Source organism: Lampetra fluviatilis, chromosome 46 (genome assembly GCF_964198595.1).
Source record: "Lampetra fluviatilis chromosome 46, kcLamFluv1.1, whole genome shotgun sequence".
NCBI lineage: Eukaryota > Metazoa > Chordata > Hyperoartia > Petromyzontiformes > Petromyzontidae > Lampetra > Lampetra fluviatilis.
In genome coordinates this window covers 1,451,535-1,465,054 of record NC_136320.1, presented here as the reverse complement: position 1 = coordinate 1,465,054, position 13,520 = coordinate 1,451,535, and the positions used below count along the sequence as shown (strand labels likewise).

The 13,520-nt window shown below is 47.1% G+C and overlaps 1 protein-coding gene across 3 annotated transcripts in view; it reads right to left on the bottom strand.

Annotated features, from left to right (window-relative positions):
- Positions 1-833: 833 nt before the first annotated feature.
- SPEF2 (sperm flagellar and cilia associated 2) overlaps positions 834-13,520 on the bottom strand; it is a 34,887-nt gene continuing 22,200 nt past the window's right edge. For 2 of the 3 annotated variants that reach the window (XM_078876887.1, XM_078876888.1), the window contains exons 22-34: positions 13,330-13,468; positions 12,279-12,416; positions 10,321-10,686; positions 9,876-10,035; positions 9,001-9,117; positions 8,169-8,307; positions 7,530-7,759; positions 6,480-6,586; positions 4,672-4,854; positions 3,940-4,017; positions 2,942-3,112; positions 2,305-2,445; positions 834-1,501 (exon numbers count right to left, since the gene is read on the bottom strand). In XM_078876887.1, the coding sequence (XP_078733013.1) occupies positions 1,334-1,501; positions 2,305-2,445; positions 2,942-3,112; positions 3,940-4,017; positions 4,672-4,854; positions 6,480-6,586; positions 7,530-7,759; positions 8,169-8,307; positions 9,001-9,117; positions 9,876-10,035; positions 10,321-10,686; positions 12,279-12,416; positions 13,330-13,468 (2,137 nt within the window). In that variant the 3' untranslated portion in view covers positions 834-1,333. The remainder of the gene's footprint in view (positions 1,502-2,304; positions 2,446-2,941; positions 3,113-3,939; positions 4,018-4,671; positions 4,855-6,479; positions 6,587-7,529; positions 7,760-8,168; positions 8,308-9,000; positions 9,118-9,875; positions 10,036-10,320; positions 10,687-12,278; positions 12,417-13,329; positions 13,469-13,520) is intronic. The other variant, XM_078876889.1, reaches the window with a different exon arrangement.

Genomic DNA, 13,520 nt, shown 5'->3' with positions numbered 1-13,520 from the left:
CAAGGGATGGGGGTTATGCCTTCCGCAGACAGGAATGGAGAGGGGAAGCCGAGCCAATAGCAACGTCGGAACAGCAGCCATGAGAAGTAAGCATGCTGAGCTTAGACATTGGATTCAATTCTTTATTGGACACTGGATACAATAACATTTTTTTGGAATAAGACTGTAGCGCCTGTTGTATGGGAATGATTAAAATATGATTTGATATGTTACGAGGTTACCTACTGCTCTTACAATACGCTGTTACCATGAGTAAAATATGCATGCGTGGGAACGCAACCACTGTAACTGGGACCAGTGAGATCACAATTTAAATACTTGTCTCGATCAGCGGTGGCCAATACGTTGATTGCGATCCACGGGTGGATTGCAGAACATGTGTTGTGCATCTCAGGACAAACCAGAACACTACCATAAGCAAACAACAATTTTCAGTACGGATGATAGCAAACAAAAAAAAACCCACGACTAAGGATTCATTGAAAGAATACAAGATAATAACGTCTACCAATAGATGGGTGCTAGTACTTAATGTGTTATACTCTACAAGGGTAATTGTTGGTCATAGCTTTCTGGTGGATTAGCAGATCCGCCAGAGCGCATCGCACTGCTTGGTGGATTGGCCAACCTCTGCTTTAGAGTGAGACCATTTTTATGAAGAGTACCTGAAGGAGGTTGATTGCAATTCCAAAGAAGATTAGTTGTAATCTCAAAACAAAAATCCAATACATTTAAGAGAATGAGTTCTAAATTTGAAGCTTTCGTGACTGCAAGGATTCATACTCTTAGGTTTTTTCGGTAAAGTCACGTACCTACTAAAGTCACGTACCTACGTCACGTACCTACGTGACTTTACCGAAAAAACCTAAGAGTAAGAGAATGAGATTTGAAAAGCAGTCTAATTTCAATGAATTATCGATATAAATAATTATCGCGCCTGTTGCACCATCCTACATTTGGTTACTCGAGAGTTAAATGCTTCCTGTCTATCAAACCCGAATATAATCGACTCTCGGTCATCTACGATAGTGCAAAACACACGTAAATTAGACCATCAAAATATATTAATTGTTTAGCTACGTAGAATGGGCGGGGGAGGGGTAAGAACATTGAATGCGTCGTCTGTTTTCATTGCTTCCTAAAGATTGTTGGTTTTACTTGCCGTTCTGAAGCCGATCGCAGGGGCACAGAGTCACGGACCCCCAACGATTGAGGAGCAACCAACAAAATGTGCCCACGTAAAATATTAAGATTTTTTCGCATGCGCGGTTAATCTGCGGCATGGATAATCCGCCCACAGGTTAATTGAATTTAACTGCATATGACATATGTTTTAGGGTAGTACATTCGTCGGGATGAGCAAATCATCCCTGACCACTAATTTGAATTTTAAAATCAAGCTGATCATTTCTTCAATCAGTGGATGCTTGATTAGTGCCTGGAAGCGAACAGGCTCTAGGTCTTCCGATCCCAGATCTCGGAACACCTGAACGATGTGTTCCTGAAACGATAAACGGTTTAAAGTAAGCGGCGTAAATGGCTAACACATAAATCACATTAGCGGTACACGCTGCACATGTTAGAGTAAATCTGGCAAATGTCTGTTGCGATGTCCTGCAGCTCTTGTGAGAATAGGTGATTTTGTTGCCGCTTTAAAATCGTCTGGCAGAGGAGCAGGCGCGGCATATGAGCAGGAGACAGGACCAACGTAAGAGAGAGCGACTAGGCCACTCGCCTTGCATGCGGCACGAGCGATTCAATGGGTGTGGCTATGTAAAAGTACAGGGACTCCCCTACTTACGAACGTCCGACTTACGAACTTTCAGAGATACGAAGAAACCTGTCCGCATGTCCAGCTGTCTGTTCGGACTGATAGTCGTAAATTCAACCACAGCGCAATAGATGGCGGAGGTGGCATCTACTTCTGCAGAACGTGAAGAACCAGTGTCATCTACATCTACAGGAGATTATACAACTTTTAAAGCCATTCCCCGTGTTTAGTGTACATGCCGTACAACACGTTCTGAATTGGAGTAAAGTTGAACTTACGAACAGATTGACTTACGAACAGACCTCTGGAACCTAACTCGTTCGTAAGTAGAGGAGTCCCTGTAGGTGGGACTGACGAAGACAGGAGGGGCTAGCAGCTCACCGTGTGTCTCGGTTGAGCCTCCCAGAAACTCGCTGGCTTCAACTGTGTCGCGCGGGAGGCACGCAACGGATCCACTCCGTGCATCGTTAAACAAGTCCACAACAATCCTAAACACGCGTCGCTGACGCCCGGCGAGCGAGTTGTGACGATACCTCGAGGTACGGGTGTGCACGTGTCTCGTTCGGGTGGCTGAAGCGATGGGTGTCCTCGGCAATCGCCCCGGCGTGGTGGAGGACCGTGAGCAAAGCGTCCAGAGAGACAGATTCCAAAGGCCCAGAATCCAGATCCTCTGTCTGTGAGAACCCGGCAACACACAGCTCTCGAACAGGGTAATGCGTGCACGTAATTACACATGCACAGCCCTGTGTCACTCCGCACCCTGAGGGTCATGGGGATTATATCACCGTACTTCACCACTGCTGGATAGTGCGGGTTGGTCGAGTTAGGCAGCATAGAAGTACAATACAACGGATATTTCTGTACTGCCTTCCCTCTGCTCTCCACCATGTAGCCCCGGAGCCTTTAACAACAACAACCTGTTCTGGGCAGCTATTACATCCTGTTAATGCATAATGGTCACCCGTCCAGCCAACATGCAGGGTTAAACCCGCTTAGCTTCCAAGATCTTTCGAGATCAGGAGCATTGCGGGTCTGAGTCTATGCACATCACACCCACGGACACACATCCTTTGCATCTTGTAGACAACCGTAATTGGAATGTAGGGCCACATTGCAAATACAGAGTGCGCTGATAAATCGACCCGAGCCATTGCGATGGCAACACATTACCTGGGGAGGGGGAGTAGATGGATCCCCAGGCAAAGCCATTGCTGCTGCTGCTGCCGCCGCCACACTCAGTGCTCGATAGAAGCCATCCTGTCCATCTTCACCACAGGCCAAGTACAGCAACATGCTCTTGTAGTCTATCTTCTCCCCTTGTCCGAGCAAGGTAAAGAGGGCCTATACACGCACGCACCACAGGTGACTTGCCAGAACAGATTGCTTGTATGCATGTTGAACTTATTTCGCTGATCGGAGGTGCGGAGGAAGGACAACATACTAAAGACAAAGGAAGGAAGAGCATTCCAGAGGGCCGCAGAAGCGCATTTAAAAGCGTGCGATGCATTGGCCGTCTTTGTTCGACGGCTAGCCAAAAGCCGCTGGGAAGATAACCGGAGTTCGCGTGATGATGTATGGCTCCTTGACGAGATCAGCAAGGTATTGTGGTTCATTTGTGGCAAGCACTTCACTTTATAGAACCTACAGACTGTTACGCAGAGGGCACAGAGCGAATGAGACCATGGGGTTTTAAAGTGAGTTTAAAGCAAAATAGATCTCATGGAAATGGGCAGGACATGTTACGAGAGCAACTGTAGAGAGATGAGAGAGAAAATGAAAGAGGCCGAGGGAAGGGAAGAGAAGCAGCGGAATGGATTTCAAACAACACGCAAAATCGTTGAAAGCACTCGACCTTTGTGCATTCTGCGAAATACTGTCAGGATTTCCTGAAGAAGAGCATTGTGAGCCTCACAAAGGCTGAGTGCTTTTTACACGTTTCTGTGTTTTTTGGTGTCGTTGTTGTTGTTTGAAACTCATGGTTTTCTGGCCTGAATGATTGTTCTCTTATGACAGGTTTCTCTAAATCATTTACAAAAATCTAAGATTTCGGAGGCCACTAATGGACAGAAGCAATTCAGTAAATTATGGACTGGAAGAAAATAGGGGAGGCATTTACACAGCAGTGGGAAGTACCAGGATGACAATAATCATTTCGTATAATAATGTACCTGTTTGAGATTCCCCAGCCGATCGTATAAGTCACACTTATTTTCTGTTGGCACAGCATCTTTAAACCACAGTTCGATCTGTGGGGCAACACACCAAAACTCTTACTCCTGACATTCAATAATAGTATTAGTGTTAACAGCATATTCTCAGGTAACAATTGAACTTAGCAATACCATAATAATGCAAAGTGTTAGTCTCACGAACTAACTATAACTAGTTTTATTTTACCAGGAAAGGCCCACTGAGCTATATAGCTCTATTTCAGAAGCGACCTGGCCACAAATGATAGCTCAACGAAGTGATTTATGTGGAAATTTATAGCAGTCAAATACCCCAAACGCGTGTTGATTCTAAATGTGGAGGGAAAAACCGGAGGACCCAGAGAAAAATCCACATGACCTCGGGGAGAACATGAAAATTCCAAATATACAGCAGCAGGCGTCAGGGTCAGGATCGAACCCACGCGCTCATGTATACCAGGCGAGGTAGTTAACATCTCGCCACCGTGGCACACACAAATCATAAATACATTTAAATTGTTCTCATACTACACACAAGCAAAACAATTCTGATATATGTGGGAAACGGTATCTCTGCTCACATTACTCCGAGGATACGCTGTACTCTGCCGATCGTTTTGAAGCGGGGAGGGGGGGGGGGCATTTGGAGAGTGAAGGAGAAGAGTGGGTCGAGACGTGGCAAGAAATAGGGGACAACAGAGGAGCACATGCCTGGTCGTACTGCTCCTGAGTCAAGAAGCCGGAGCTTTCAGGGTCGGCTTTCCGGCAGGCTGCAAGCACCGCAAGCAGCTGGGTCACCGAGGGCAGTGGCCAGGGCCAGGCTGCCAGCACCAGCAGTCTGCGCCAGTCCAACAGCTCCACGCCGCCCTGCACTTCGTGTGCGATCGCCGCAATCTGAACACGCCGCAAACAGAATCAGAATAAATTTCGATTTAAAGCTTTCGTGACTGCAGGGATTCATCTTCTTGGTTCTTTCGGTAAAGTCACGTAGAAGGGAAGTAATAAAATAATAAAAATAAAACATAATAAAATAATTCTCATGACGTTTCGGCCACAACGCAAGCACCTGAGGACGGCTGCTTGCGTTGTGGCCAAAACGTCGTGAGAATTATTTTATTATGTTTTATTTTTATTATTTTATTACTTCCCTTCTACGTGACGTTACCGAAAGAACCAAGAAGAATCAGAATACTGTATATTCTCTGGGTCTTACGGTAAAGTCATGTAGATATAAAAAATAATAACAATCAAATAATGAAAATGAAGTGAATAAAATAATAATAAAAATATCACAACGTTTCGATCGCAACACAAGCAATCGTTATGAGGAGACGATTGCTTGTGTTGCGATCAAAACGTCGTGATATTTTTATTATTTTTTTATTCACTTTATTTTTATTCTTTTTATTGTTATTAATTTTTCTTCTATGTAAGTGGCTTTACCGAAAGACCCAAATAATATGAATTCCTGCAGTCACGAAAGCTTTAAGTCAAGATTTAGAATCAAAATATGTATTTATACTGGAGGAATCCAATGAGCTATCAAGTTCTTTTTCACAAATGTCCAGTAGGGACGGGTCAGAAAGTTACAACAACAAACAATACAAAAACACGATATGAGTGCAAATTATAGGAAATGCAAGAAATTCACAACAAACAAATAATAGTAAAACTTTACCATTTTTATTTTAACAGGTAAAGCCCACTGAGCAATTTGCTTCTTTTTCAGAAGCGACCTGGCCACAGATGATAGCTCAAAGAAGTGGCTTATCACATAGAAATGTATAGCACACAACCACGTACAGCACAAAGGGACGGTGACGCTGCCCAGCGGTCGCGCGTTCCCCCCGCTTGCTGTTGAGGAGGTTCGCGGTTCGAAATACAGCGGCCACCCTGATTAATGCTGCGAGTGTAATAACCGTCGTGATACTACGGGGGGCCATCTACTTCAACTGGGGGCGTTAAAGATTCCGTTATATTGTCCGCAAGAGTAGGCCATTGCTGGTGTCATGCTCCAAATTGATCAAATGTAAAAAAAATACCCACAAATTATATAATTGGAATTTACATCTTGGCAGGACTCTCCTGAAATAGAGTATTTGAGACTCGGCGAGGCTCCCCTGGGCGAAACAACCTCTTGGTGGCGAACGGCGGTTATTGTCATCATCTTTGCATCCCATCTCTTGCAGCATGGCCGAGGCAAATCTCAACAAGTGTATGAATAAATAAATTAATACTTAAATACACTTTACTGCATTGCTCTTGTCATTTGGCTTCATCTAAACGTATCAAGTCCTCAGAGCTGGCACAGAACAAAACTGAATGTAATGGGCTTTTTGTGCAGCCTTTGGTGGCTGGGCTGAGACCACCAACTCTATAGAATTGAGAATCAGGTTTAATCACAGGCAGATGAAACCAGGATTCGAACCCAGGATCTCAACGGTGCCAGCCACTCGGCCACATCCACAACTTGTATATATATATCGTGAGTGTCTGAATGTGACCAGGTCTCGACTCACCTGTGTGTGCGACATGTTTAGCCAGGCCTCTGGCAGAGATTCACTCCCTGTACCACCAGAACCCAGATCATGCAGGAAGTCGATGAAATCTAAAGTGGAAATATATCCTGTACCAAAAGATAGGGTTCGTTGTTAGGATTAATATTTATAGCTACATATGCATGAGAGTAAACGTGACAGATGTTGTATCTATATCTTCCAAAGGCCTACCCGTCTTCATATATTCACAAGTTGGTCAACTGCACCAAAAACAGATTCTCATCACTCGATTTACCATCACTGACCACCAAAACTCATCATACATTTTCCAGTATATTTCTGGAGCCCCCCCACGATTGTTACATTGCAGGACCCCGTGAGAGATTTTTAGGACTTGGGGAGACCTTTACCCAGCAGTGGATCAATCAAGCCTGATGATGATCACGATGATGATAACCTAAAATGATCGAACTCCGGTCTGGTTTAGTTTGGGACGTGGTCAGAAGGTTTGTTCCAGTGAGGGTTCAGACAGTGGCGCAACTATTGAGTAAACAGGTAGTGCAATTGCACCAAAGCCCACAGGATTCAGGAGCCTAGGTGCCAGGCCACGAAGAGGGGTGGGGGGGAAGGTGGACAGTGGGGTGGCCCCATTTCATTCCTTGCCCCAAGGGCCATGCCAATCACGCTACACAACTGGGTTTCGGGTAAGACAAAGATCCCCCATATAATGGAAATAATAAAATAATAATAATAAAACATTATAAAATAATGCTCACGACGTTTCGGCCACAACGCAAGCGGCCATCCTCAGGTGAAGAACAGGTCTGTCGAGAGACCTGTTCTCCACCTGAGGACGGCTGCTTGCGTTGTGGCCGAAACGTCGTGAGAATTATTTTATGTTTTATTTTTATTATTTTATTATTTCCATTCTACGTGACTTTACCGAAAGAACCAAGAAGATGAATCCCTGCAGTCACGAAAGCTTTAAATCGAAGAAAATCCCCCATAAAGCCTTAACAGACTGTAGGAGCAAGTGCACACACACATACGCAGTGAGCAAGCAGCAGCTACCTGCAGGTGCAGCCTCTAGCAGGTGCCGATGGAAGGACATCAGCTGCTCCACAGTGAAGTGCTGTGGGTGGAGAGGCTCGGAAGGCTGTGGCGGGGCGGGGGCAGGAGGCTCCTCGTACATGCGCGCCTCTATGCTTAGGTAGAAGGAGTCCTGCTGCAGCACCAGCTCGGGCTGCAGCGGAGTCCCCGACTCCACGGCGCCTTGAATCACATCCAGCAGCTGCTCAATGCTGGACAAGTGCGGCACACATGTTGCCGCGTCATCGCACGCAGTGCATACGTTACCACCACGCGTGTCGGGAAACGTCCAGACTCTCACAGAGAGAGACAACGATCTCCCGTATAGCTTACACCGACTCTAAGCCGCCGGACCGCCATTAGCGAGAAACATAATGTAGCCATATGGCACACAAGCGGGTGGTGTGGCCAGGACCACACCTGGGTGCCTTTGTCCCCCCAATGCTGATGTAGCTATGTCTGGTTCAGTTAATCGCCACTGATATTAACTGCGGCCGGGACCCGACCTCGGGTCGTATAACACTGTGGGTTGACTTTCATAGCCGCTTGTTAACGGACGCCTGCCGCCAAAAGCCTATGCAGGCCGCAGGAGGACTCGTTGTCTTGTGGCTGGTACAACACCTGTGCATCTCGGCGTGGTAGCGTTGGCCCAGCGAGTCCTGCATGGCCTGGTACGCCTCTGCACTCGCCGCGCGGAGGGCCCCGATTGCCGAAAGAGCTTGCTCCTTCACCGTGTCCAGTCGCTGTCTCAGGCAGGTTTCTATAGGCCCCGTACACAAGGGCAGAGACCACAGCTCACTTGTGTTATGCTCCAAAGCATTTCGTGAAAGCAATACAATTCGCACACAAAAGTTACTCTTCTCTGACCACCTCAGGATCGTTATTATCTTTACGGTTATTAACGTCACGAATAATGCCGTTGTCTGTATAGTTGTCATAGCGATGTGTTGGAATTGAAGCTGGGCTGTAATCCAATTATTTAAGTCATCAGATGGGCCAACTGCAGCTCCCTTGCCACAGTGAGGTTGCTGTGAGAATCCGGGCTGAGCCCGCTGGCTTATTTTGTGAACCGGAATGGCCTTATTCTCAGTGGCCAAGGCAATGAGCAATGAGCTTTAAAAAGTCCTCGTGGTCAAGTGGCGTAGCGTTCAAGTGTGCAGGTGGTGCAACTGTACCAGGACCCACAGGCCAGAGGTTCCCAGGTTCCCGGCTATGAAGAGCGGTGGGGGGGGGGGGGATTGGACAGGGGCTCCCCATTTTACTGGACATCTGTGAAAAAGAGCTTCATAGCTCATCGGATTCCTCCAGTCAAAATTAAGATTCTGAATAATTAAATTCCTTGCACTAAGGGGCCCATGCCTACAACACTATGCCACTGTTGTGGTCCCTACAATTAATGCAATGTGAATGTGCCCCTCACAGTGGGGCAGTATTGCTGTGCTTCAAGCCTCACCCTCATGCTTTAAGGCACAAGCATGCTCCTGATGCATCTTGGCTTTGCGCTCCTTCTGTGCCACCACTTCAGGATTCACTTCCTCCACTTGCATTGGCACACTGGGGCTGGGCGCTCCTGCACTCCTCAAGTACAAGTTTGGAACAACATCAATTCACTTATAATAGTTATAAAGTAAATAAATACATACCATAGCCCTTTGTCAATCCACTGCTGGATGAGGGCCTATTTATACCATGCGCGTCGTGAGAGTGTTTTTTGACCACACTAGCCAGTGCGAGTCGGTGAAGTTGGTGTCCAGGACTCGTCGAGATATCGCTCACCACTGATGTTAGCCGTGGCAGGGGATACAACCAAGGTGTACACACGGGTTTATAGCACAGAGCAATAACCACTGTGCCACTGCACCAGTTGAAGAATTTTTAATCGATAGATTATACTTACCGTCTTGGAAAACTTAATAATGTAAAAAAATCCACCTCTGTATAGAAACGCAAGAAGAGGTTTCCTCCCTCCTGGTAGAATATAATCATCCCCAGCGGTCGAAATTGTCCGATAAACGACGTTACACCGTACCAGCACTTCTCACAACACCACGCATGTAAAACGCCGGTGCTTTTCAGAACGGTTCCCGTTGCTGTGTTACGATGTTTCCGCAGAGAGGAAATGAGCACGCATGATGGGTCGCTGCAGGACGAAGAGGTTTCATACCGGCAACTTATTTTTAGAAGTACACGTCTCGCTTAACGATCTATACATGAATCCCCAGCAATGCATAATCTTTATTATACACAGCATAAGGGTGTAAAAGAGATTAATGAACATTATCCACCCATTCTGAGTATAGTTATAGCTTCTCAAAGTAATGACCTTACCCTTTTTTTTCCCAGATCCTTTTGGCTCCTTCTGCTTGGCAATCTTAGAACCTTTCGCTTTGCCAGAGGTGGGTTTTCGACTTGCAGATGCTGCCCTTTCTCCATCTATTTGTTCATCGTCTCTCCCATTCTGCTCCAAAACTGCCAGCTCCTCAGAAACCTTCCACAGGCATCCACAGCAGCAGCAAAACAACGTAATATTAATATGGGACCTATGTCGTAATGACAGGAGCTAGACAAGTAGGGCCTGGACCTCGGTGGAATATAAGAGGGCCGGTGTACTGGTTATAGCTCCAGTCTTGTATGCATGTTGAACATCTTTCGCAACGTACATAGCCAACTGTGATAATCGGACATATCATCATGTCGAACAACACGCGGTACAACCCAAGAACACATCAGAGAGCTATGCAGCGCAATGCCTTGATCATGCGGTCCGTCGTACCATCAGGGCGGCCACAGCCAGCGCCGCTTGCGAGGCCTCTTGGATGATCTCCTGGGAGGCGTGCGACGTTGGCGATTCTGCCGACAGCGCATCGCTCTTGTCGCGCCCGCCCCTGCCGCGCGACGCTCTCTCTCGGCTGCTCGGGCTGCCGGGCCCGGTGACCGTCGCGTCCGTCCCCGACTTCCCGGGGGCAGCACGCGACGCTTTCTCTTCGTCTGCTGCCGGAGCCAGCGGGGGCGGCGGAAGCAGGGGGAGGCGGAATGCCTCGCGCTCCCCTCCCAGCCCACCGGCTCCCACCCGGCCCTGAATGCCCACGTAGTAGTCCCGCAAGAACAGAACGGCGTCCTGCCAGCGCTCCATTTCCACCTGAACGCAACGCAATGCCGCACATTGTACATCAGTTTATGTTACCCGCAAGTACAACTTTCCAGCCTGCTCTCATGCAAATCTTTATTTAACCACTTTGTGCAGATCCACATTCAATAACTAGCCTAGGTATACACCAAATTTGGCAAATTTGTAAAATTACATACAAATTAACTTGATTAGAATCTACTGTGTGAGGCAATCATCACCCCCGACTGCGAAAAATAGGCAGGACCCTCCTGAAAAATAGTCATGAGACTCAGTGAGGCTTTCCTGGGTAAACAAGCTGAATAACAATGATATTCTACTGTGCTTTGCAAATGAGTCCCTCCTACAGATTGTTTAAATAGTTGTAGATGCAAAAACAACACGAATTTGTGTGAAGAATAATTTTAAAAAAAAGTATTGCTTCTTGTACTCGAATTGTACATTTTGTGGGTTTACTGTTGTGGTGGTAGGTTTAACGACGCATTTACAAGATCTAACCCAAAAACCTCGATTATGCATTTATTCTTACCTGCTACGACATATGGATCACAAACGTTGGCACTGACAAGCACGTAGAACAAAAGGTGGAAAGTATGTGTGCTTGGAATTACACCGAGAGACAGGATGAGGAATACGAGGATCAGAAATCATACGCAAGCGAGATCAATATTATTGCTAATTGAGAGGAGTATTTGGGCTTGGGCAAGACACTTCAATGGGAGGGATGACGGGCAGTGGTGGAGACTAACGATCGAGTGGCAGCCAAAGGAGGGGACACGCCCAAGAGGACATCCGCCACGGAGATGGAGCGATAAAAGCAGATCGTGTTACAGGGACGAAATGGATTGTTGCGAAGCGAGGCTGAGAGAGATGGCAACGGCTCTGCCAGGCCTTCATCCGGCATCGGCGAGACGATGGCTGTTGACGATAATGACAGTGGTGTATTGTTTAGCGTCAATATACTAAATGCCTCTGTTGATATGTAAACTCTGACTTTAACATAGCCACTTCCGTGACCAGTTACATGCTAATTCCTCATATTAACATCATGCTAATCAAATTTCGATTTAAAGCTTTCGTGACTGCAGGGATTCATCTTCTTGGTTCTTTCGGTAAAGTCACGTAGAAGGGAAATAATAAAATAATAAAATATAATAAAATACAATTCTCACGACGTTTTGGCCACAACGCAAGCAGCCGTCCTCAGGTGAAGAACAGGTTTGTCGGAAAGACAGCGTCTGAATGATAGGGGTTGGGATAGTGATAGGGGTAGTGATGGGGGTTGTGGTAGTGACAGGGGTTGGGGTAGTGATAGGGGTTGGGGTAGTGATAGAGGTTGGAATTGTGATAGTGATAATGATGGGGTTTGTGGTAGTGATAGCGGTTGGGGTAGGTCACATCTAGTTGGCCGGGCCAGGGAGAAGCAGTAACAGGATGGGCTAGGGAGAAACGATGGAGGTTGTTTTAAGAGAGGAACAGAACCAGGTGAGTGACGGTGAAAGTGTTAAGTGCTGCAGTGGGAGTTTGTAGTTGGTGCAGGGCGAGGGAGGCACAGAGATGGACAGTCGAGATGGGGGGCGTAGAGGACGGGATGGGTGGCGAACCTGCATGAGTGCGATGTGGTGGTTGGCGAATGCAGCGAGCCGTGCATTGAGCCAGCCATCATGCATCACCGACAGCAGCTCCCTCTCCGCCTCCTCCTTCCGCCCATCGGTGATGTCCCATAACTTCTCCTTCAGATCCTACACGAGTCGATCACGTTTACACGCAGACACTGCCAGGCCAACGTTTTTATAAAAATAAAACACAATGTGGTCATCTGCGGTAATATTAACATCGCTTGAAAGATTATCAAACCTACGACAAAATCACACGGAATGTGCCCAATTTTGTCAGATATTGGATGCTAAGCAGGGTTGAGTCTGGTTAGTGCTTAGATGGGCGACCATCTGCTGTGGGGCTGTGGTGTGTAGCGAAAGGCAGTGCAGCAAAATCCATTGTCGTACTGTACTTTCTATGCTCCCTCGTCTATTCTCTCCGCCTTCACCAATACGCACTGAACAGTGTGGCGAAGTAGGGTCAAACAGGCCCCATGAATCCCACGGCATGGGGAGGCACCTCATCCAACAGTGGATCGGCTAAAGGGCAATACATATATTATTGATATTGTAAAAACCGAAAACAACAGACCACTTACCTGACATGGTGTGCGTGCAGGCGCGGACAGTTAGGAAGTAAATCAAGGCCTCTGATTGGTGTGGTAAGGCCTGAAAGATTGGCTGGAGGCAGAAATTGAAGTTATTGGAGGAGAAATACAAACGTAGAAGGTGGGAAACGAGGGTTGACTGACGGGGGAACGGTTGACAACCGTCGGAGAAGGAGGACGGGGATTGGCTGAGGGAAATAGGGTGAGCAAAACTTCGAGAAAGGGGGCTCAAGGGATATAAAATGGGATAGCACAAGGGGAAGGGTCGGTTGGAGAGAAGACGAAGTTCGGGCTTCAAGAAGAGTGTTCGTGTCCACAATCAAGGCTCCTAGTAAAGCGAAGAACGTGTGGAGGTGGTCGTTGCAATATTGTTGTGTTGTAAACATGTAGGAGTATACTTCTTGACTTGGCCCAACCCTGGCTGATCACGGTGTTTGGAGGCGTCCTACCTGTGCGCGCTGATGCATCTCTGCTCGTGTGTCATCATCGCCCCTCAGGTAGCCTGGCAGCTCATTCAGCTCAATCTGCCAGCGCTGTACAAACTCCTGCTTGTGGTCGGGTCTTCGCAGAAACTCCACAAACTCCTGCCTGCACACGATTGCGTGCAGAAAACAGCGTACGCCACATGACACGATGTAAA